Below are 23,245 nucleotides of genomic sequence, written 5' to 3'. Positions count from 1 at the left end.
AATATCCACATATTGAATTCTTCACTGGAGTATCAGTACTAAGAGTCTCCACATAAACAAGCAACACAAAATTTCAGTATTACATCAAATTCACTGTAGTTGATCCCTCTACTTACTGAAACCTGTACCCAACTGGTATTTGAGGCACTGGTGAAGTGAGAAGGAACTCAACACCAGAAATGGCAGGTTTTTACCTTCTAGAAGAGTCAAAGTAGCTACACAACTGCATCTTCCTAGTTGGTTTTAAGCTGGAGCTTTAAAAGCCTGATAAACGCATAAATGTATTGGCTTTCGCAAGTCATAGGTCTCGTTATGTGGATATAACTGTACAAGTTTATAATAACAAAAACAAAGCTCACTAAAGACACAAGATTAGACAACAAGTTAAAAAGGGTCAGAACTCTTGAGCAAAACGGAGTCACATAGCAAAAGAATTTGTAAAGGTAAAAGAAAGAAGGGGGGGGGGCTTGATACAAGAAAAGCTAGTGCCTGGAAAACATAAAGTACTTTTTAGCTTAACAAGTTGTAGAAAGAGAATAATGTTTATGTTGCAAGTCTGTGGAATGTAGTGGCCCCACTAAACATGAGTTGTTTCATACTAGTCTTCTAAAGTATCTTTAGTTTTAAAGAACAATGTTTGTGTTGTAAGTCTGTGGTGAGATTACAGGATTTAGTGGCCCCACTAAACATGAATGAGTTATTTCACACCATCCCTCTACTTATCAGTTAGTTTAGAGACAGAGCCTTCCAAACATCTGCTAGCTTGGGATACTCCTTTTCTGCCCACCTTGCAATAAATTTTGCAGGAAGATCACACTGTTTTAAATCTTTGCTAGGCAAAAGAACTATAGATATAGCTGGTTTCAGCTAGTTGTGTGATTACTGGGGTGTCCAACTGTGCCAAAGGTGAAAAGTACACTGTGAGGAAGACTGCTTACTTCATCTTGAAGACCCCTACTCACAAGAGGAAGACTGCTTACTTCATCCTCAAGACCCCCTGCCCACAATCACCACAGAGCAGTGTGCAGACGCCAAGGGGAGGAGACCTATGATAATCAGTTCTTGGAGCTAGTTATAATATTCCCCGCCTATATGCAGGAATTATGAATATGTATGTAACTAATGTAATAGTGAAAGCATATAAACCTGTAACAAATACTAATCATTTGCGCCTCTGGCTACGGTCATGCACCCAGCACTGTTGCTTTTGCTTTATTGACTTTGTCCCTCAATAAAACCTTGTTATCTTGTTTAGAGGAGCGAGTTCGTGTCTCACAAAAGCAAACTCAATTTCCCAGTGAACTCAAGCATGTTTTGCAATAGATCAAGTGTTAGAAGTGTATTTTTGCTTCCATTCATTTTGGTAAAGCACACACTGAAAAACAACCCACACAGCTCTACACAGACTATTCAGCTCAACTCAGGATGCACAGCCACCAGCTTTACCAAAACCAAGCTTTTTGTGGGGATCCAAAAATCAAGATGAATATTCAGAGCTACCCCTTTCTAACTGTGACAATTCCTAGAGTAAGCTTTGAGAGCAATGTAAAAAGCCAGGGGGACAACACAATAAACACCAATAAGCCAAAAGCAGTTTGGGCAAGTCTTTATTGTCCTACTCCAATAACTAGTGAGACAAACTAATTCCCCAGTTCTTTTCACCAAAATGTGAGGACATGGTAGAATCCAGCCCTCAAATAAATGCATGTTTTGGAAAAGGAAAAAAAAATTAAGAGTTATTTTGTGACTTTTACCTTGCAGCCAAACTTGAATGACCCTGAGAGAAGTCTGCAGACAAATCACTGATGAGATTTATGTGCAGCTTGTTAGATGTGCTTCCCACCCTTCTTTTATGGTATTAATCAGATAATTCAGGAATGTTTTAGCAAGTGCTAATCTTGACTAAAATCCATCATAAAGAATGCTACAATATTGCTTTTTATTACAAATAGCCAAAACTTGCTTGAAAATATAAATGTGTAAAACAATCAACTGTACAGTGCATTTACAGTACACAGTCCAGAAAGTACCATGCAGTGAAAAGAACTGCTTTATACATTAGCCCTTGGCCACAAAGAACTTGGCAGTACTACAGCTTTAATGACTATAGGGTGAAAGAATTGAGGAAAACACACACAAAAAACCCCAAATGAAAAAAAAAAAAAAACCAAACCAAAACAAACAAAAAGACCCCAAAACCACAGTACACACACACAAAAAAAAAACCAAACAAAAACCAAAACCAACCCGTCAAAACAAAAAGAACCCACAGAAAAACAACAACAAAAAGAAACCAAGCTCTCAGTTACATCTAAGTTTAACATGAGATTGGGATACATACATCATTGTACAAGGAATAGTCATTTTTAACTAGATACTGTCATCATGTAACTCTTGGAAGGGCTGGATCTGCCAATTCTCCACTCCTCCTTACAGCTGCTCCTATTCTCCAGCGGTATGGTCGCCTTACCACCAGGCTGGGGACTTTCGTAAAGGACACAAATAGACCCATCCTCACCAATGCGATAGGACACCTCGAAAGGGTCGACCCAAAGAGTCAGTTCGCTGGGTAAAAGCTGGAAGAGTTTCTCGTGGCTCAGTCCAATCATCCCCGCTGCCTTTCCTATCAAGGGGTCCATCTTATGGTTGATCCTAATGCATCGGTACCCGGAGCCCTTGGAGGGCAGCAGGGGGAACCAATGGTGTTTATAGTGCTCTGCAGGAGGGAACAAAGAGCAGCTTTACGGCGGCCCCGGAGCCCCACTGCCCTTCAGCCCCGCGGAGCCTGCGCTCCGCCGGACCACCCCCTGCGGGGCAGAGAAGGGAGCAGCCGGACCGGCCGCCCCGGGAGAGCCCCTTCACCCACCACCCCCCGGGGGGGGCCGTGTCCTCGCTCACCGCGCAGCGCCTCCTGCAGGCACTCCCGGAAGCACCGCAGCTGCTCCTCGCCGATACCGCCCGCGGCCCGCAGGAGGCGGGTGATGAACGCCGCCGCCGTGGAGATCTCGGTCCTCATAACCCAGGATAGCGCGCACCGCCCTGCCGGCGCTCCGGCCTGCTGCCAGCTCCGCCGCTACTGCCCCGGGCCTGCCCCCGGGCCTCCAGCCAATGGCGGAGCCGCGCAACAGCCGCATCACACGGAGGAGCCCCGCCCCCCCGGGCAGGCCGCCACCCCATTGGCGGAGGCGGGGCGACCTCTGCCACCGCGCTGGGCCATTGGTCTGCTGCACGGGCCGGAACGTGTTTGTTTTGCTGGTGGAGAGGCCGGTCCTGCTCCGCGTCGCGAACCGTAGCGCCGCTTGGACAACAGAGCCGCGCTGGGGCCCTGCTTTACCACGCTGCCAGCGGCCGGAGCCGCTTCGCCTCCTGGGAATTCAGCACACTTGAAAACGTCTGCGAGAGTTAAGCTAACAATTCTGCTTTGTGAACGCCACAAAGTTGTTGTTGAGTGTATGACGGTGAAGGGATATATCTCTGGCTTGTATTTCGAGTACTGTACTGCATGTTTTAAGTGCGATACCGGCCGGGAAAGATGTGGGGATTTAGATATAAACACAAACCTGATGCCTATCTGTGCATAAGATCAGCCATACATACACTGCCCTAAGTGCCAGGCTTCTCCACCTGCAGGTCACGCCACAGCACCCACTGAGACGAACAAACTGTTAGACCCTTGTTTGCCTCCCTTTGGACCAACTTTTTAAATGGGGCATAAAAATTTGAGCCATGGACATGTTTTGTTGAACAGTTTGTGTCAGATTATTCTGTGGAGTAAAGTACATGGCTTGTTTGAGACAAAGAACTTTAGTGACAACTCAGCATCACTGCTGAGGGCTCCAAGTTTGAGGAACAACTACAGTTCATCTCATTACAATAGAGAAGTTTTGTCTTGAGGCCAGTTATCGTGGCAAGCCTCTTTACCCAAGAGCTCCAAACCAGTAGTTCTGGGAGCACCCCACCAGCCTCACTTCCTCCACACAACTGCCAAGCAGCAGCTGAGTTCCACAACACATCCAGAGACATGGATGGATTCAGTTGTGATCCTGCCCCCTTCAGTGCGGTGACAATATTCTTAAGCTATTTTAAAGCTTTTAAACAGCTCATGGTATAGCCAGGATTCCCCAAGTTTACAAAATATCTTTCTCGCTAGTCCAAGCACTAGACACAAACTTTCTTCCCCATATCTTAAAGTCCTGTTCACAAGCAATTCCTCCAAATCCGTGCTTTCAAGAGCACTAAGGTCAGGCAGGTCTGTCTGCAACTGTAACTAATCATAGTTCTCAGAGAGCAGTCTTCTCTCAGAGATTTGTGCAATGCCACAACCATTCCCCCCACCCCTTGCTTTAAAATGCATCTACTCCCTTCACTGGCTTTGTGTCTTAACCCCCCTTTGGAAAAAGGGTGTTGATTTCTTTACACTGTTGGTTAAGTCCTAAGATTTTATATTCTCCTTTGTTAAAGAGAAAACTAACCCCTCCTTTATTCTTCTCCAAGGCCTGCCACATGCCACAGGACCTTTCTTCAGAAAAGATCTCACCTCTGAGGAAACTAACATCTTGATTTCCCACCTGCACACCTGAATCCTTGTCTGCCAGCTGTAAGAACCTGACATCACCTCCAGTTCATCAGCTGAAAAAGCCATACCCAGGGAGTTAAGAAAAGCCTTGTCTGCAAGCCTTTAAAAGTTAGATCCAGTTTTACCAGTTTTCCATAATAATACGTTCATCAGTAGAAGTGTGAAGAAGACAACTCAAACTAGTGTTTTAATTGTTACTAGCAACCAATATTACATGGGCTGTGAATTTAGAGGCGCTTTCCCCAAACCTCTGTCCCTTTAATCTAAGGGTTAGAAATCATCAAGGCTGTAATTACAGAAGAGCTCCTCACAGAGCCAAACCTCATCCAGCACAGGAAGGGTTCCCAGGGGAATGCCTGGTTACCTGCAACAGCAGGACAGACCAGTTTGTTCATTAGACTACTAGCAAATTACTGTTCAATCCCAACAGTTTATTTTTGCTAGATTCTGCCATTTGATATGTTGAAACAGTCAAAGAAAAGTGTCATTACGTTTACAGTTACAACTTTTTCAGACTCATTCTGCTTGTAGCAAACCTACTTCAAGAACACCAGTTCCCATCCAATTTGGACAAGTTTTTTTTTGTATTAACCATATGACAGCATTAGAACTCACATAGTGCCTCCTCACTTGTGACTCAATTAAGACATTCAAGATTTCTTACCCTTCATTTTCCTCAATAGCAAGCAACAGGACCAAAGAAGGGCAAAGACATTTATCCAAAACTCAGGTGCTATCACTTAGTTTAATGCTCCCACTTCACCACCTGGCTAGAGTATAATTCTGTATGCCATTTGGTAGCCTAATGAAAGATTTTTGTCAAAGAAGTTAAAATACCATTTCACCTTCAGGAAAAGATTTCTATGCTTTACTTCTTCCTCACAGCTGTTACCACTAGACTGCCTCCTCTCCTAACCATGTCTCAGGCCTGAATCAAGATGCTTTAATAAAATAAATGTAAATTCTAATGAGTAAGTTCTCACTGGAGTTGCATTTCAGTACCTCAAACTTCAGAAATAAAAGTTAAAACAAACAAACTCTGCTGATCCCTGGACATCACAGTCATCCAATTATTTCACTCCTTTTTTTCAGTGTTTTGAGAATCAGAACACAAACCCCAGCTCTCCAGTTTTAAAGACATCACCAGAAAAGCTGTCCAGGCACACGTGGACTGTATCACCCTATGTTTGAGCAGGCATAGTCACCAGTTTCTAGTTCTATGACAGCAATAACAAGATCAAGCCTATATTATTTGTGCCTTGGCCTGGATACTTGATCTAGTCACACACAAAGGTTTATCACTGCTTCAAGACAAGATCTATGTCTATTCTGCACCATCTGTCAGGTACTTATCCCAAATGCTTACTCACACCCCTTCCCTTTGGCAAACACAGACTTCCCCTACCATATCTACACTGCATGACATCAAAGCTTCTAATGCACTATCACAAATGCAGTAAGACAGCTACTCATTTCCAGATCCAGTAAATAAATGGACAGAGAAACAATGCTTGCACTGAAGATACAAAATTCTTGTAAGTATCCAGAATAGACATAAGATTATGGTTAACAGCACTAAGAATGGTAAAAATCCAGATGTATGTTATTAAGCATAATGCTTAATTATGCTAAAGAGCTTCCCCCTTCCACGCTGCATGGACTTATATATGCACAAATTCCCAATTATATAGAATCTGATTTTACTCCAAGTCAGTCAAACAAGGTTCTGCCAAAGCAAGGAAAAATATTAAGAGAACTGGTTTTAACTCACTTGTGAAAAACTTAAGTAGAGACCAGAGTGAAAAAGCTTTCCAAGCAAGCAAATGAAAGCTAGCTAAAAATACTACAAGAGTTAATGTTATCTAACACAGACTAATGCTCACTAGATAAAGCTCCTGCACCTGGATCCACTAGTCCAGAGTGGAACATTCAATTGAAGGAAGAAGGTAAGAAGGTCTGGCAGTAAAAATAAAAAGGGGCTGCAGTTACCAGGTAACATTAAAGTCACACTTTGATTTCTTGTATTCTCACATTTAAGGCTCAAGGCAAGCAAAGCCACAGAAAGACAAGAAGAAATCAACAGATACATAACTATTTAATTGCCCTGACAGAAAATGGTTCCATAGTATTTAAATAGTATTTAAAATAGTATTTAAAACAAACTCTAGGAAGGGTTTATTAAAAAAACTAGTTATTTGCCAATTCTTAAGCTAACCACTTACACAAATAGCCTGGTTTAGAGAGTACTGGGATTGTAATTAAACAACAATGTGGAAACACTGTTCCAGAAAGATTTAGCAGTAGCCATTGACATATGTTGTTTCTCATTAGAAATTAATTATTCATATGGGGGGGGGTAGGGAGGTGTGAGGAAACAAACAAAAAAAGCAACAAAATAGCAGAAAAAACCACATACAAAAAGCCAAACAAAACCCCCCCACAAACAACCCACACAAGCTTCTAGGGGTTTTGTTTGGTTGCCTTCCTCCATTTGCTGTAAGACTTCCATGGCTTAGAGTTGCGAAGCCTCATCCCACAGATAGCAGAAGCAGGCAAATTAGCACTGCAGCTGGGAACTGTTAGGATTAATAACCTTGTTTAGTACTAGAAACTAAAGTAGTTAAAGCCATAGGCTGCAAGAACTGACCAAGAGTAAGATTTTTATAAAACTAATGCTGCAAATACAAAACCAGCAAATGTAAGCAAGGAAGAAAAGAACCAAGGAAACAACTCCCCAGGAATGAGGTTATTTTAGAGGGCAGCCAGCCCAATGACCAAGAAAGCCAGCAAGAAATCAAGAACCCTCTGACCAGAATGGAGAGAAGAATGGGTGGTACATTCCAGGAAACCTGCCTGTAGGGGTATAATTGGGGTACACGATCTGCAGCAGTGATCCCCCTTTAGAGACACCCAGCTCAAGATGCTCTGTGCATCCAACAAACAAACTGCTCCTTTACTCAGCAGGTTGACAAACTCATCATTGAGCAGGAACCTCTGGCCAAGCCCTGTTGAGGTGCCACCCACACAATTCATACTACAGACTAGATGGCAGCTACATAATTCCTGCAACAACTACCACATATATAACCTTCTTTCACAAAGAATATTTTAAGTCATCAACTCAAACTTACTTCATTGTTATTCTGTTCATCTGCAAGTCATTTCTTTAGCAGGAACCCCTGGAGTAGAGGAAAACACAGTCAGTATCTTAGCTTACCTTATTAATTTTTTAATAACTATCTTAAAAAATGAAGTGTGTAGAAGCATTCTATCATTCCATTTTTCTTCAGCTAGAGGAAAAATATAAGGGAAAGCTGAAGCTATATCACACAGTATGCTATTATGTAAAAACTAATAATAATGATAGCACTAGCCTATTTCTTTATGTATAAAAAAAGCAGCATTAAGACCAAATAAAGTCCAAATCGAGTTCATTTTCGATTACTTAAATTAAGCTTGTTATCTGTCTCTATAAACATAAATGACAAACAGAGCACTAGAACCTGCAAGAAGAGGTTTTAAACAGAACAAGCAATTCTATTTTCATTCTATCTCTGAATCATTTCTTTCTAAGCATCTAATCAAATAAATTCTTAAAAGCAAGAATTACCTTTTCTTTGTTGCTAGAATACAATGACATGAATTACATTCCCATTGCAAGAAGAAAAAAGAATTTCCAAATATAAATAATGGTACCACTAATGATGTAAGCATCAAATCTCTCCATAACTTTCCAAACTTGGTATAGCAATTAATAAAACATAACTTCTTAGAAAAACAAAAAGAAAACCTTAAGTTAATACCTCAGAACTAAAGTGACACAAGTGTTGTGCTCTAGGAGACTGCCCCTTTTATCCTGATTAGATGCAGCAATCCCACCTGCTGAAGTTCAGAGGGATAACCTGCTGTCACTTTAGCAGAGAAGGTGGGATGAGCCAGCATAGCTGAGAGCATTGACCCTCAGGGGTTTCTTTTGGCTTCACTGGCTAATCGGAGGCTGCTGCTGCTTATGCCAGAGCAGTGCATTGATGAAGCAAACTACAGTCTAGTGATTATTTAAGTTTTTCTGCATGTAGAGGGAAACAGAGAAATGAACAAGGGAAATCAGAATTCTCTGAAAGCTTTGGAAATATATTAATAGCACATTGCTTCTCAAAGACCACCAGGGGATTTGTAAACTGATTTATAGCACTGAAAATTGTTACTAACCCTGTTTTTAAAATATGCTGCAAGGCTATTGTCTAGTCTAAACTTCAAAAGTTTACCAACATAGCAGGGAGCTCACAGAAGGTAATGCTTTATTTTTGTAATGGGCTGTTCTATAGACTCAAGTATTAGATTAGGACTGGTCTTCTATTAGAGCAACTAATGCAATTAAAAAAAGAGAGAATGACAACACTCCTTTTGAGTCTGCAACAGAAAATTAGAGTGCTTCCTGGTTTTTGTAAGTGTTGAGTTGGTTGAGTTGCAGTAATTTCCTTTCCTTACAGTCTCGTGTCTCACATTCCCATGGGGAATAAACAAAACCACCTACATGTCTGCGGCCTCCTGTCCCACCACAGCTGCAACAGGAAGCCCATGCAAAGAGGAAGGAGCAGCGATGGTTGCCAGCACAAGAGGTGTCTGCAGGGGTTCTCTGTGAACCTCTGCTGGGGAGATAGGCACCCAGCAGCCTGACAACCCTGCCTAGCAGGTTCTGCTCATGACATCACTAACCTGGCCTTGCTGAGGGATCACAGGACCACAGAATCATTAGGGTTGGAAGGGAAAGGTTTGGAAATCATCCAGTCCAACCCCCTGACAAGGCAGGGCCACCCAGAGCAGGTTACACAGGAACATGTTCAGGCATGTTTCGAATGTCTTGAGAGAGGCAGACTCTACAACGCGCCCTGAGTAGCCTCTGCCAGTGCTCTGCCACCCTCAATGTCAAGAAGTTCTTCCTCATGTTGAGGTGAAAGTTCTTGTGCTTCAGTTTATGGCCATAGCTCCTCGTCCTGTTGCTGGGCACCACTGGAAAGTCTGGCATCATCCTCCTGGCACCCACCTTTGAGATACTGATCTGCATTAACAAGATCCCCTCCCAGTCTGCTCTCCTCTAGTATAACCAGGCCCAGCTCCTGCAATCTCTCCTCATAGGAGAGATGTTCCAGACCCCTGATCACCCTTGTGGCCTCCAATAGACCCTCTCCAGCAGCTCCTTGTCTATCGTGTAGCAATGAACCCAGCACTGGACACAGTTCTCCAGACGTGGCCTCACCAGGGTCAGGTCTGGGGGGGGGGGGGTTGTCACATTGTCGTGACGCCAGTGACGGCTACACCAGGCCCAGGTGCTGAGCCGCAGCTCAGCATTACGTCAGCACGGCACCCCCTCAAGACGACGAGATATGACATCACCTTCTAACGCTCTGACGTCAACAGCCTGTCCCTCAAGCTGCTGGCAGAACAAACTTTCCCGCCACCCTCAGCAGCACCGCTCGCGCCCGTCCGCGAGCCGCCCGGTCGGCCAATCAGCGAGCCGCTTACAGCGCAGGTCTCCGCTGCCAATCGCGGCGCGCCGATGGTGGGTTTGTCCCTCGGGAGTCGCTGAAGTCCCTGCTGCGCTCCCATTGGTCTGAGGGAAGCTCTGTTCGGCAGTGATTGGCGCGCGGCTTGGAGCGGTTTGGCGCACGGGGGACGCTGTCCGCGGCGGTTCCGGTGCCCGGTGCATCCGTGCCATGGCTGCCCAGCCCCAGCTCGGGCCGCGGAAGCGGAGCGGCCCAGTGCTGTGCGGGGCGGGCTGGGCCGGAGCCGCCCCTCCGGCCATGGCGGGCTTTGGCGGGGCCCTGGAGAACGGCTTCCCGCCGTACAAGCGCCCCAAGAGCGCGGGGCCCGCGGGGCGCCACGAGGGGCCGGGAGATCTCTTCGGAGACAGTGACGACTTTACGGCGGACGACCTGGAGGAGATCGACAACCTGGCTTCTCAGGCGCTGTCCCAGGAGGCCGCCACCGGCCCCCGGAAACACGCGTGGGGCGGCGAGAGACGGGTAGCGGCGGGGCTGCCCCGGAACGGAGCTTCCGCAGTGGGGAGGAAGCTGCCAGGTCGGTGTGTCCGTGCGGCTTGGCGGTGTGGCTAGAGCACGGGTGTGATCTCCGTAAGGGTTGATGGACAAGAGCTAAGGCAGAGTTATGTGGTGACAAGACGCGTGGGATTTACCTATTTCTAGTGACAGTATAATTCTGATGATACTCAGAGGTGTGTAACAGCAAATAATAAAACGTTCAGTCATTGCTGATGTGCGTACATCATCCGTGCTTCAGAACAAATCTTGGCTTTTTTCTGCAGCAGGAAGCAGTACAGAAGATAGTCTGGTGAGAGATGCCTTCCAGGTTGAAGTCCTGCAAACGCAGCATGAAGAAATTAAACAGAAGGTCAGCAGTTCTTCCCCCCTTTCCAAATATGACATTTTTTTGGATGAGGTGAACTGAAAGGTGGGATAAGTTCGGTTCCAAGTATTTAATTCTTATTGACTAGTAATGTTTGAAATCCATGGATCTATTAAAAGCATAGTACTAGAAACAGCTCAAGTAGTAGTCAATATGAGAGCAACATTTTATTTCTTGGTCATTTTGGGTTAGCAAATACTCATTTTTACCTGTTTCTCCTTAAATGGGTTCTCCTCTGTCCTGTCACCTTGTCAGCACCTTGTTCTGTGAAACTTGAAGATTTGAGAAAATGACTTAGAAGTTGTGTTCTGTTACTTATATGATGATCCCTTATGGAATGGGGAAGAAATAGGTGCAGAAAAGTAAGAAGGTGCAAATGCCCATGCTAAGTCCTTCCTTTTTTTGACAGACAGCTTAAGAAGAATGTAAGACCTGAGCAAGTTTATGATTTTATTTTTACTAGAAAAGTCTTTTACCCTCTGGTAAAATTTCATGTAGGTAGTTCCTGATCCAGAAATATTACACTTGTATTTAGTATTCTCTAGTGTATTCTTTCATCACCCTTACCTCTGGTGTCTGAATCTTTCCCAGCTCTTTTATATCTCTTACTGTGGACGCTCCTACCTGTACACCACATTCAACATGGGGGTGAACCATAACTTTATACAGTGGTGCAGAGGTGTATTTCTGCCCTTTCTCCACGCTTTCCTGAGTAACAATTGTATTCTCCCTCCAGAGTCTTGTCTCTGAGTGAGATGGTTGTTCAGGAAGTATTAGAGACATATATGTGGTGAAGATACAGTCTGGGGGTGGTGGCTTGTCTGAGGACAGTGTGCTTGTTGGCTGCCATGCCAGATGAAGTATTATCATTGTTATTGTCCAAGCAATGAATAAATTATTGATGTGAGTAGAATACTTACCGAAAAAAGAACATAATCACAGGGAAGGGGAAGGAGAAGGATGGTCTCTGACAGGTACCACAATGGCATATGAAAATGTGCCTTTGCTGTCATTTTATAATTCTGTTAGAAAAAACAGTAGCTGAGCATGATTTAACCAGGAAAAGATTAGAAGCAACATTGCAGAATTTGTGCACTGGGCTACAGGAAAATTTTTCTCTTTAGAAAGTATAAATATACCTAATTTTTGACCCATATAATGATATAAATACCTGCTTCTGGTTATATGCATCTTCTGATGAAAGTCATCTGTTTGCAGCTGAAAGAAATGCAGGATGAAATTCTTACTAAAAATGGAGAAATAAAAATTTTGCGTGACTCGATGCAGCAGATGGAGTATGCTATGGAGGAACAGAAAAGATCATCCATGGTATTGGAACAGCAAAAATCTCAGATCTTAAGTGAAAAAGAAAAAGAGTTCTCCAAAAAGGTTTGTAACTGTGTCGATTACCTGCACGTCACATGCAGAAGCTAATTTTATGACTTAATATGACAAATCATCTAGTCAAAGGAAGAACAGTTGTGTGGAATTTCCAAATTATATATGCTTCCTTCATCTAGAAGAAAGCATTTTTAAGAATCTGCTGCAGTTTTTCTTCTGTCAAAATGAAGTAAAATTCAAGTGGTAGAGGTTTTCATTTTTTCATTGTTTGTTTTAAGCAATCCCAAGAACATTAAAATTGGAATGTATTTTAAAGTGGAAAAAAGCGACAGAACATGCTTTATAACTGATCAGAGTGCTATTCCTGTTGCAGTCATTTTTCTGAAAGCCCTGAAGAGGACAGTGGCTGCTTTTGTCCTGTTTACTCTGCTGTTAATGGCCTCACTGTAGTAGTGCTCTGCGTGGCACTTGGTCTGTCTTCACAAGTCATACGCTTCTTGCCTGAACTTCTGGCATTTGGTTCTAAGGTAGTATTAGTTGCACTAGCATACATAAAAATGGAGATCTGTGCAGAGTTCACAGTAAGTAGATGGTAATCTTGAAATCTTACGGTAATTCTAGTTGCTTGGCAGTTCTGACACCTCTGAATTATTCAGTAAAACTGTCTTTTTAATTCCTCTTTCAGTTGCTGTCATTACAGTCAGAGCTGCAGTTCAAAGATGCAGAAATGAGTGAATTAAGAACACAACTTCAGAAGTGTGAAAGAAATAAGCATGTTATTCAGACAGTTTTAACACCAAGGTAGGAGCTTTGGAAAATGAGTTTGTGTTCCTTTTTACAATATGTGTGCTTAAACTATTGAAGAGGTTTTCTTTTTTCGTGTAACTTTTAGCTCCATTGTCTTTAAAAAACACAACTGAAAAAGTCTGTTGACCTCTATGGATTTTGCTCACAAAGAGCTTTCGTTGCATTTGTGACAAAACTGCTGAGAGTTAATAGTGAAGTACCTTTCAGACATTGGTGCAAAGAGATCCTTGTTTATTGCTTAGTAAACTAAACACAAAAGAAATACTGATTGATTCTAGTGTTTGATTTCTATTTTAGCCCTAAAAAGAACTTTGCAATACAAGTGATACCAGAAGGATGTTCTGTGCAGCCTGGAAAAAGATCTTTTCCTACAAAGGAATCCTTCAATGCTGAAATGTCCACTAGACCATCGTGTTCTTCAGGAAATCTGATTGCCCCAAGTACTTTGATCAAAGAAGGTAAACATGTATGCAACTTGCAACATTTTTAGCTGCATCTGAACATTCTGCCTTAGATAAGGAGTTTTATACTATGTGACTGGACAGTTTCGGTAAGTTTGTTGTAGAGAAAAACAAACAAGTATTTGTTACACTTTGGTTTTGCTTAAATTTCTTTCCTTTTTATACCAATTGGCATGAAATAGCTGGCTGAAATCTGCATTAAGATCATTTTGATTCACACCCTGGTAATGCCTATGTACCCAGATGCCAAGATGTCAACAAGGAAGTGGCTATTGGCCATCATAAAACCTTCCATTTATTATGTGATGAACTGAAATATTCAAATTGTTAATCTGTTTTTCTCTTTGGTTAGCAAAGATCAGGAAATGATTTGCCTATTTCTTGAATTTGTCTGCTAGTCAGCTAATGCATTTTTTGTGTTCTTGTGGTTTTCACTTTGAAGCTGACCTTTAGGGGGAGTTTATTTTAAAGGGTACATATTTAGCCATATTGAAAGAAGCAACTGAAACAGTACACTCATTTCCTCTTTTATGTAATTCTCACAAAGGTGTATCTTGAAATTAATTGAGTAAAGCTTAAGAAATGAATATATTCATGTATTTGAAGATTGCTATTATATGAAGCAAAATTGTGGGGCCATGTCATTTGGGTATCATCAACTGATCCTTAGAGGAGGAGTCATGAAAAATCTGAGATGTTACTGTCAGTTACAGTATTCAGTCTTAAATTGGATCGGCACTATGAACTCTATCAGAAAGAAAAATACAGTACCCTGAAAGCATTGGTAGCGCTACTTTTTGAGCCTCCTGACTGTACATTACAGTAACAACACTCAGTGTGCCTCTGTTAATCTCTGCTCGTAGTGGGAATTCAACTTAAGGTATCGGGGTTTTTTCTAAAACAAAAGTTGAGAGCAATAGCACTGAACAATCAAGAACACCTGACAGTAAAGCTGAAATTTTATTCACTTCTCTAATTTAATTTGGGGAGCAATTCTACTTCATACAGCTGTTACTATTTGACATATTACCAGTTTTTTACTGGTCTGCTGCCTGTTTTCTTACTCTGTAACAGCTGTGGCTAACCAAATGTGTGTAAAGGATAGGCACAGATACATAAGAAATGTAGTTCTCTTATTTGACTCATAATTACTGTTTGTTTTAGATAGTAAGATAACCCATCCTGAAGTGTTACCCCTGAAGCATGAAGCTATGGGAAAAAATGGTTCCTACAACTCTGTGCCTAAACGAAACACACAAGGTAACTTAATGTTGTTAATACAGAAGTAGTGAGCATCTCTGAGGAGCAGCTTCGTTGCCTCTACTAAGCAGTATTGTGCTGAGAAGCTTGCTATGTACAGTGCCACTGCACAATAGACAGTGGTGTTCAGATAGTCACTGTTTAACATTGTGATTTTGCAGTAAAACTTCAGATTATATTATCTTGTATCCCAACATTCTTATGTTGTTACTTTAAGAAAATAGTTTGCCTGGGTTTGGTTTTTCTTCATGGAAGGATACAGATCAAAAGGCATCTTATTACAAGGCTGGTTCTTCCAGCATTAATATATTACGCTTTTTATTGTAAACCAGTATAAAAACAGAAAAAATGCACCTTTTGTTTTGGTTTTTGTTTTAAATGCCATTTACAACCGTCAACACTAGGAATTCTGCAGGGTACTGTTTTATTTCTAATGCAGAATAGAATTGCATCATGTAATTTTAATGTCTGTACTGGAACATGGAGAGCAAGTCATAAGCATAATTGACATATACAGTTACCTGGCTTGAGCTGTTTTGATAATACTGGATTGTAATTAAAGTATCTCTAAGTATAGTTTGGTTAATTTTCAAGTTCATAAATTCATTTTTATGGAAATCATTCTCTTGTAGAGAAGATGATTTGTAATGAAAAAGGTATTTTGAGGTTGAGAGCACTATAAATAAGGCTAATCATTTGAAAAATCATAGGTTTACTGTTGTTGACATGGTAAAGCTACTCCACAGCTATTTGTGCATCCTTTCAGGTTCTATCTTACTAAATGCACTGATGAAACAGCCCATTGTCCCTGGGTCATTACTAGGACTCTGCCATCTCCTTAGCAGTAACTCTGAGCCTCTACCTGGAGCTGCACTGCAGCCCAACTATTTGGATACGTAAGTTTTACTTGTTTTTGTTAAACTGCATGTGACATGTTCTTAGGATAGTGGCATTCTCTATACTGAGAAATGCTTATTCACAAAGGATAGCTCATTCCTTTTGTTACATGCTGTTTTGCTTGGACCTTTCAATTTGGAACATCACAATCATCATAGATACTAAACAGGGAGGACAACACTTAAGTGATAAACTAGGTTAATTATGTAATTAATGGATAATTATATATCAGGTATCAAGGAGTAGGTTGGGTTTGGTTTTTTTTCCCCAGTTTACATTGTCTTTTGGAATGACATCTCGTTACGCTCTCGCTTTTCCATTATTTGATTCAGAATATGAGTAACTCAAATTTCAATTGTGTTCTCTGCCTTTTCTTCTGAAGTCTTTCCCTTTTTTCAACTTTATTTGGATAGGAAGTCCACACACCTACCCAGCAGCAGGACAACTCAAGAAGAAATTGCTGCTCGTGGATCCTTGCAAGAAGCTCAAAACCTTGCTATAACAGGATTGAACTTGATTGCTATGGATGGAGGATTATCTGAAGGAAGCCAAACAGAAAGCCAGAGAGAGTTGCACATCACACACTGCAAGATCCGAGGCGCTGTGCACCTCTTGCCCTTGGTGGAACACCATATTGGTGCATACTGTCAAGCGGTACAACTGGCAGACAAGCCAGTAAATGGTTCTTGTGGAAACCATTCAACTGCTTCTTCCAGAACCAACACAAATATGGTGTCAAGTAAGGAGGACTTCAGGTTGCCTCTTGAAGAAACTACAGTTATATCACTGGGTATTCTTTATTATTTGGTATTCTATAGCTGGGATGTTGTCCACTTGTTGCTATCTACTGAAGCGGAAGAAAGTGCTGCTGCTGGAGATGAACAGGTTTCCAAGATGGACAAAAAGGTGTTGTGTGATAACCAGTGTGATAATAAAGAAGATACCAGGACACAAGGAGGGCTGCCTGTAGCTCCACAGGATGCTCCCAATAACGATCAACCTCAACATTCTTTATTTAAAAAGCTGCTTCAGGTTTTAGCTTTTTCTGCTGCAAAAGGCTCCCAGACTGATAGGATACTAAACCAAAGCCTAAAAGTTTTGGTGAAATTAGCTGAAAATTCAACAATGGACTTGCTAATAATGTAAGTCAGCAATAGGTTTACAATTATTTCAGACTGCTGTCTAGCAATTTTTATTCTCTGTTGAAACTAATCTGTACAGATGACAGCAGAAATTGTGATGTGTACAAGAGAATTTTCAGATCACCTTTGAGAAGCAGTTGAGGATATTTCTACTGCCTTGCTGCTAATGAATATGATAACGTTACCCCTGATCTGTAACAAGATTTGCTTATGACATTTATATGAAGCAGATCTGTTGCCTCATTGCATAGCCATCACCTGAAAGTCAGAAAACTTCTGAAGGCCATCTGCAGTTTCTGTTACTGATATACTCTGATACTCATCAGAGTATCTGTAACATTCATTTTGGGTTTTTCAAGATTGCTGGGAGATGCATGAGGAATGAAAGCACAGGGTCTTATTCTGGTAGGTAAAATGCCACTCTCAAAAGTAAGACATTTAATTTGCTAATGGTCCGATATACACAACCATAGTATCAATTGCAGAATGACTGCCAAATGTAACCAAATATGGTTTTCAGTATACATTTTATTTATGACACACAGATTGGGATCAGGTATGTTTTGAATGGCTGAAAAGGCACACATTCTGATGACGTGTACAAGAAATAATGTCTTTTCAACCTGTCAGTGCATTTCCCATTTCTAACTCTGTTTTCTTTTGAAGTTTTCAGCACTTACTGAGTAGCCAGATACTGCTCCATTGTCTGTGTCCAGAGACCCCTTTGCCTGCTGTCCTTTTGACCGTGAGACTGTTGTCTATTCTTGCTCAACACCATACACTGGTTGTTCAACTTTGTTCTCATTCAGGTAAAAGACTTCATTACACAGATAACTTACCAGGTGAACATTAGTTAGCATGACTAAAAGCAATGCGAACAGGCCTTGCTCTAAGGTGTTAAAAGCCCAAATAGTCTCCTGTGTTACCTGAAAATTTTAGCGTTTCAGTTATTTTTTGAAGAGTATTATGTCTTGTATTATATGTCTACATACTGTGCTTTTATACCCATGTCAATTTTTAAAACTACTTTCCAGATTAATATTTAATGTTGATGAGGGGGAAAAAAAGGCTTTTGAGGAGTTTTGAAGTTTATCTGCATGCATGATACTATTGAGTTTAGGGATTTCAGTACTCTGCATGACAAGTAGTCTTTGTCCAATTCCTTATGAATGAAGGTCTGTATTACCACAAATGCATTTATAAAGTTTAGGGATACTGGTTTCTTCAGCACTGCTTAAGATGTCTGAAGTTAAGCAAGAAGTTGAGCTTGTATCACAAGTCCCAGCATAGCACTTCATGTATTTTCTGAAATGTTGTCTTGTTTAGGATAAAATTTAGTTTTGTCACACAGTTGACTAGTTACAAAGTTATCTCTGTTTCAGACACCTGCCTTCTTCTTGCCCTGTACATGTATATTACATCAAGACCAGATAAATCAGCATCTGAAATGCTTTGGCTTCAGCTGGAGCAAGAGGTAACCAACCACTGCTGCTTGTTCATATGCTTTTTCCTGCTGTCTCCAGCTGGGGGAGTGGGAGGAGCAGGGCAGTACACAAACTGTCTGAAAACAAGCTCTTTCTCCACCTAAAATAGAACAGAAAGTATTGGCTTGCAGTAAGGGATTACATTGATAATGCAAGAGTAACTGCTTGAAACTGAATCAGTAACTGGTCAAGAGAACATCAGTCATAACAGTTATAGTTAAGTCACTGAAAGAGGAAGAAAGATCCTTAGATGGTTGTAAATATTCAACACTAGGCTTTATTTTGCTTTTAGATAGAGTAAAAGGAAGCAAGATCTATAATTCATTTTGACTTGATTAATTCTAAACTGTATCTTACGAGTTACTACATAGAAAAGGCAGTCTTAGCAATTTAGGATTATATTAATTGTATTCAGTGGAAATACTGGCTTTTTTTATATATAGGAAGTATAGCTTTTAAACTTGTACTGTTTGTTCTGGCAGTGATGACTTCACCGAATCACAGAATCACAGAATCCCAAGGGTTGGAAGGGACCTCAAAAGATCATCTAGTCCAACCCCCCTGCAAGAGCAGGGTAACCTACAGTACATCACACAGGAACTTGTCCAGGCGGGCCTTGAATGTCTCCAATGTAGGAGACTCCACAACCCCCCTGGGCAACCTGTTCCAGTGCTCTGTCACTCTTGCAGTAAAGAAGTTCTTCCTGATGTTAACATGGAACTTCCTATGCTCCAGTTTACACCCATTGCCCCTTGTCCTATCACTGGAGATATCAACTTCTTTGAGGTTCTACAGCTTGTTCCGCTCCTGCTCTCATTTGAAAGAATTTTCAACCATTTTCATTATACTCCTACCTACACTGTTAGATTCAGCATAAACATTATTTGTATGAAGTAAATTAAGACACAATGCCCCTCACTAGCCTTCCTCATCAGAAAATTGAAATAAGTTTCTGTGCAGGGCAAATTCTATGTTTTTAAAGTTTTACAGGGAAAAAATTTGAACTTTTTTTTGGGGGGGATACAGATCAACTGTTAAGAAAAAAACAAGAATGTGTGAAGTTAATAATGAAATGTCATGTTTACCTCCCTTTATTTGCAGTGTGTTTGCTAATTCTGCAGAACCCCAGTACTCATTATAATGCACTCTCTATGTTTTTGTAACAGACAGTTAGACTCCTGACAAGGTTTATGTGGAGCTCCAGTCCAGCAGTTTTATTACCTGGTACACACTGCCAGTGTAATCTTGAGGTATGTCACTACAATGGCTGAGTTTACTGAGAACTTTTAAGGTACTCAATGCTAAAATAGCTTTTTGTCCGTTTTTTTTTAGCTAAAATGAAAGAGAAATGTACTGTACTTTAAAGGAGGCCACCTTCTAGGAACCTTGCTTTTGCTTGCTAGACAGTATTCAGAAATTTGGAAGTTTAATTAGTAAAGTTCATAATGAATTAAGTTTTCCGCTACTGTAACTTTATGTATTGAGGCACTTTCTTCTCCTCTTACAGGTGGTTAAGACACTAATTATAATGCTACACAGACAGTGGACGAAGATTAGAAGGTCTGAGAACAGCTTGTGTGCACATAAGGAACAAATTATTCAGTTTTTACGGGATGCTCTTTTACTCTTGCACAGCCTATCTCAGAAAGATAAACTGTTTCATGAACACTGTTTGGAAGTTCTCCATCAATATGACCAAGCCATGCCAGGCATAAGAGCAATTCTCAGAAAGACTCAAAAATTGAGTGCTTGTGAAGGTAAAACAACTCAAGTGGTAATCTGGCTTTTTTACATGCTGCAGAAATAGAAATTCCACTTCTGTCCCTTTCCTCATTTAACAAGTGCAGCCTACCAAATACCATGGATGTTTGTTGCTCAGACCTTTGAAGACAGTTCACAGTCTAGTGCTTCTCAATCTTCATTATACTGGATCACTCCTGTACTATTCTTCTTTAACAGTTTTCTCATTCTTCTCTCCATTAGAGATATGCCCCTACTATCTGATCCAAAAAAATCCCATACTCCCAACTCTTTTTAGTAAAGCAATCTGAACTATATCTTGCTAAAAAAAAAAAAAAAAACAAAAAAAATTGTCATTATTTCAAGTTTCCAAATAGCATTGCACCTTCTCCCTGCAACTGTTCCGTTTCCCCACCACTCCCCTCATCCTTCACATCTTTCTTCCTTTTCCCTCTTCTACCCACAACATTCCTACACTACTCAGAAATCTTTTCTAGCCCATGTCCATCAGGACTTGCCCCTTGCTTTGCATGGTTCTGGTGTCCATTTCCTAGACAGAGCTACTTCTGTGAAACTGCCTCTTCTTCCTGTACCTCAGTGCCCTTTCTTTGTTCACTCATGGCATTATTTACATGTATGGTGTAGAGCTGATGAGAAGATTGTGCACTTCCATCAGTAGGTGGGTTTGCTACAAGATACCAGATAAGGTATCTGGTCTTGTTAAGAGCCAGAGTGATAAATCCTTCATTGTCAGTGTACGTATTGCATAAGTAAGGCAGGTGATGCAAGCATGCCACTGTTTGTTACAGTGACTTCTCTGGAGATGCCAAAGAGTATGCCAGGTATGGGTTCTACTCTGATTGCTTAGAGTATTCGAAGGTTTTCTAGAACTTTGCCAAACACCTTGTCTGGTTATGCTTGGGAAGGGTCCAAAATGGTATAACAGCTTGGGAAGTTGGGGAGCATGATGCAATCATGCACCTGCAACGCTGTAGTCTGCATTTGGATTCTTCCTTTAAAACATAAAATACTGTGCTTTTGTCCTAGTGACTTAAAAAAAATCAGTGAACAAAAATTAGTTTTAAACTTAGTTGCAAAATAATAAAGTACCATTTACTGGTTTTCCACTAACAGATAAATTTAATTGACTGCCCAAGATAGTTCTCGCATTAAAGAGCGGGGAAATTTGTATGACAAAATGCATATGAAGACCTGATTTGCATGAAACCTTGATAAAGGGTGTCTACTGTAGCCTTCTACAGTCAGTATGTTTTAAAATGCAAACAGATACCAGCTGTAATTACAATGTATAAAGTAGGTAAATGACTCTGAAACATGATTTGTTGTTGTTGCAGAGCTGATTTTGGATGAATTGTATCCTCCTGAGCCAGAAACAGAAGAGCAAGGAATGGATTCCAGCTAACTAACATCTAGCAAAGATCTCTGTCCTTCCTCATCTAAATCATAATCATCGCCACTGTAAATCTGAAATTCCAATCATCTGTTTTATTAAGTGATAATCTAAAGGCTGCACTCCAATGGAGCACAACTAAGGCATTTCTTCATTGTGATTATTTAAGTGCCATCTAAACCTAGCTGAAAGCAAAGAAATTTTGCTCTAAGAATTATACTGCAATGTACTGTTTTGCTGTACAAACCCACTCAGTGGCTTATGACAAGTTCCATTTATGAAAGTCTTTTGAACACATTTGTTTCTTTGTAGCTGTAGCACTTTCTTGCTTGACTTCCAAATTTTTCATGTTGATATTAGTAAACAGTTTACTATGATTTTAAAAACCTTTCTACAAGTAACTTCTAGTTGGCAGCTCAGTTCTGGGCAAGAAATTCAAAGCCTTGTAGTGATCACCTGAGTTCATAATTCCTCAATTTCATGGATCTGCTGAAAGAAGAACTATTGTTGAGATGCCCAAACAAAAATTACTAGAATTTGCTGTTTTAAAAACCTACCTGTCCTGGTAGAAGATGGTAATGTTGAGGAAGGCATTCTATCTTACTTGGCAAGAGAAAGATGTGCAGAATGATGGGGGTTTTTGGTTGTAGTATCGGGATAGGCACCACAGTGAAGATGAAGGAGCATTGCATCAGCTGGGATACAGCACTGAAGATGGGAGGAAGAACTGTTGTTATACCCTTTCAAGGGCCAGAGCTCCTAGGTATAAAACTTCACTCCTTCCTCCCACAACACAGCCTAGGGATAAGCCTCCTTCCCTTTGAGCAACAGCTGGCAGAGCTCCCCCAGTCATGTCGTACTTGTTTCTGTACAGCACATACTGCCAACTACTCAGGAACAGGTTTCAAGTCCCTTGTAGCAGCCTGGAGAACTGCCCTTTTCCTGCTTAACTGCCGCAAGGATGGATGTGCAGGCACATAATAGCAAAGCCTTTTAAGTTTGGGTGCTTGCATGGGAATAACCCTAGAAGAGCTACCAGGGCACTGGACAAGACATATTACAGAAGTTTCAGTGTGACATAAACCTATTTGCCTTGTTCACTTTTGAAAAACCAAACACACATCAAAAAAAAAAAAAAAACCCAAACCAAAACCCACAGCATTTCCTGGACTTCAGGATTAGACAGAAGAGCTTGAGAATGTCAGGTAAAAGCCCTTTCCTTCCTGAAACCCAAAATAAATGTTAAGGTAATTCTTTAACAATAGCCCTACGAACACAAGCAGGGGTAAAGCAGATCTGGCAGCCTGCTGTTAGTGCAGACTTAAAAGGTATAGTTACTACATCCCGAAATTCAGTGATTTGCCATCACTTTTCAGCTGTTCTATGCTTTTCTCACTGTCTAATTTCTCTATACATAATTTGAGTTTATGGTGATAACATGCATTTAAACCTGTTCTTTGGGTGAGTAGACCAAGTGAACTTGGACAAAAAACAGCTGAGGAATCCCAAAGTGTTGAAGCAATCCAGTTATAAGATCTTGTTTCAGAAATTCCCAGCCTCATCTAAAGGGTGTGTATATGGCAACTTGGTAAAAGGGAGAAGTGTTATTACTGCTAAGCTGCATACAGACAGAAGTGTTACATGTGGAAAAAAATGCTAAGAAAATACCCCTAGCTTTTCCCTTCTGACACTGCATCCCCTCC

The 23,245-nt window shown here is 41.1% G+C and overlaps 3 protein-coding genes across 8 annotated transcripts in view; 1 reads left to right on the top strand and 2 right to left on the bottom strand.

Annotated features, from left to right (window-relative positions):
• Window positions 1-1,590: 1,590 nt before the first annotated feature.
• Window positions 1,591-8,775, bottom strand: LOC136018123 (protein BTG1-like). Of its 2 annotated transcripts, none has more exons than XM_065687082.1 (4): window positions 8,187-8,775; window positions 7,708-7,755; window positions 2,899-7,152; window positions 1,591-2,716 (listed from the first exon to the last, which is right to left on the bottom strand). In XM_065687082.1, exons 3-4 carry the CDS (start codon window positions 3,014-3,016, stop codon window positions 2,367-2,369), a joined length of 468 nt encoding a protein of 155 aa, XP_065543154.1. In that variant the 5' UTR covers window positions 3,017-7,152; window positions 7,708-7,755; window positions 8,187-8,775; the 3' UTR covers window positions 1,591-2,366. The 2 variants fall into 2 exon arrangements, with proteins under 2 accessions (XP_065543154.1, XP_065543155.1); XM_065687083.1 differs by having other exon boundaries at window positions 2,899-3,366.
• A 1,405-nt stretch (window positions 8,776-10,180) lies between these two features.
• ATRIP (ATR interacting protein) lies at window positions 10,181-21,928 on the top strand. Of its 4 annotated transcripts, none has more exons than XM_065687059.1 (13): window positions 10,181-10,654; window positions 10,899-10,984; window positions 12,218-12,388; window positions 13,026-13,141; window positions 13,445-13,605; window positions 14,773-14,868; window positions 15,635-15,764; window positions 16,179-16,907; window positions 17,574-17,716; window positions 18,290-18,381; window positions 19,558-19,641; window positions 19,899-20,148; window positions 21,487-21,928. In XM_065687059.1, exons 1-13 carry the CDS (start codon window positions 10,291-10,293, stop codon window positions 21,552-21,554), a joined length of 2,490 nt encoding a protein of 829 aa, XP_065543131.1. In that variant the 5' UTR covers window positions 10,181-10,290; the 3' UTR covers window positions 21,555-21,928. The 4 variants fall into 4 exon arrangements, with proteins under 4 accessions (XP_065543131.1, XP_065543132.1, XP_065543134.1 ...); XM_065687060.1 differs by having other exon boundaries at window positions 10,182-10,654; window positions 10,902-10,984; XM_065687062.1 differs by lacking the exon at window positions 10,181-10,654 and adding an exon at window positions 10,687-10,808 and having other exon boundaries at window positions 10,902-10,984.
• Window positions 18,209-23,245, bottom strand: part of SHISA5 (shisa family member 5) — a 39,061-nt gene continuing 34,024 nt past the window's right edge. For both annotated transcript variants that reach the window (XR_010614243.1, XM_065687076.1), the window contains one exon: window positions 18,209-18,491. The gene's annotated coding sequence lies outside the window, so the exon portion shown is untranslated. The remainder of the gene's footprint in view (window positions 18,492-23,245) is intronic.

The sequence above is a fragment of the Lathamus discolor genome, chromosome 7 (assembly GCF_037157495.1).
Source record: "Lathamus discolor isolate bLatDis1 chromosome 7, bLatDis1.hap1, whole genome shotgun sequence".
Taxonomy (NCBI): Eukaryota; Metazoa; Chordata; class Aves; order Psittaciformes; family Psittacidae; genus Lathamus; species Lathamus discolor.
The sequence above is the reverse complement of the archived record's forward strand: the minus strand, read 5'-3'. Positions and strand labels throughout refer to the sequence as shown.

Coding starts and splice junctions, on each gene's coding strand:
- LOC136018123 (XM_065687082.1), bottom strand. CDS start 3,016: ATGAGGACCGAGATCTCCACGGCGGCGGCGTTCATCACCCGCCTCCTG. Junction 2,717..2,898: donor CCTGCAGGAGGCGCTGCGCG/GTGAGCGAGGAC, acceptor TCCCTCCTGCAG/AGCACTATAAACACCATTGG.
- ATRIP (XM_065687059.1), top strand. CDS start 10,291: ATGGCTGCCCAGCCCCAGCTCGGGCCGCGGAAGCGGAGCGGCCCAGTG. Junction 18,382..19,557: donor GGCTTCAGCTGGAGCAAGAG/GTAACCAACCAC, acceptor TTTTTGTAACAG/ACAGTTAGACTCCTGACAAG. Junction 19,642..19,898: donor ACTGCCAGTGTAATCTTGAG/GTATGTCACTAC, acceptor CTCCTCTTACAG/GTGGTTAAGACACTAATTAT.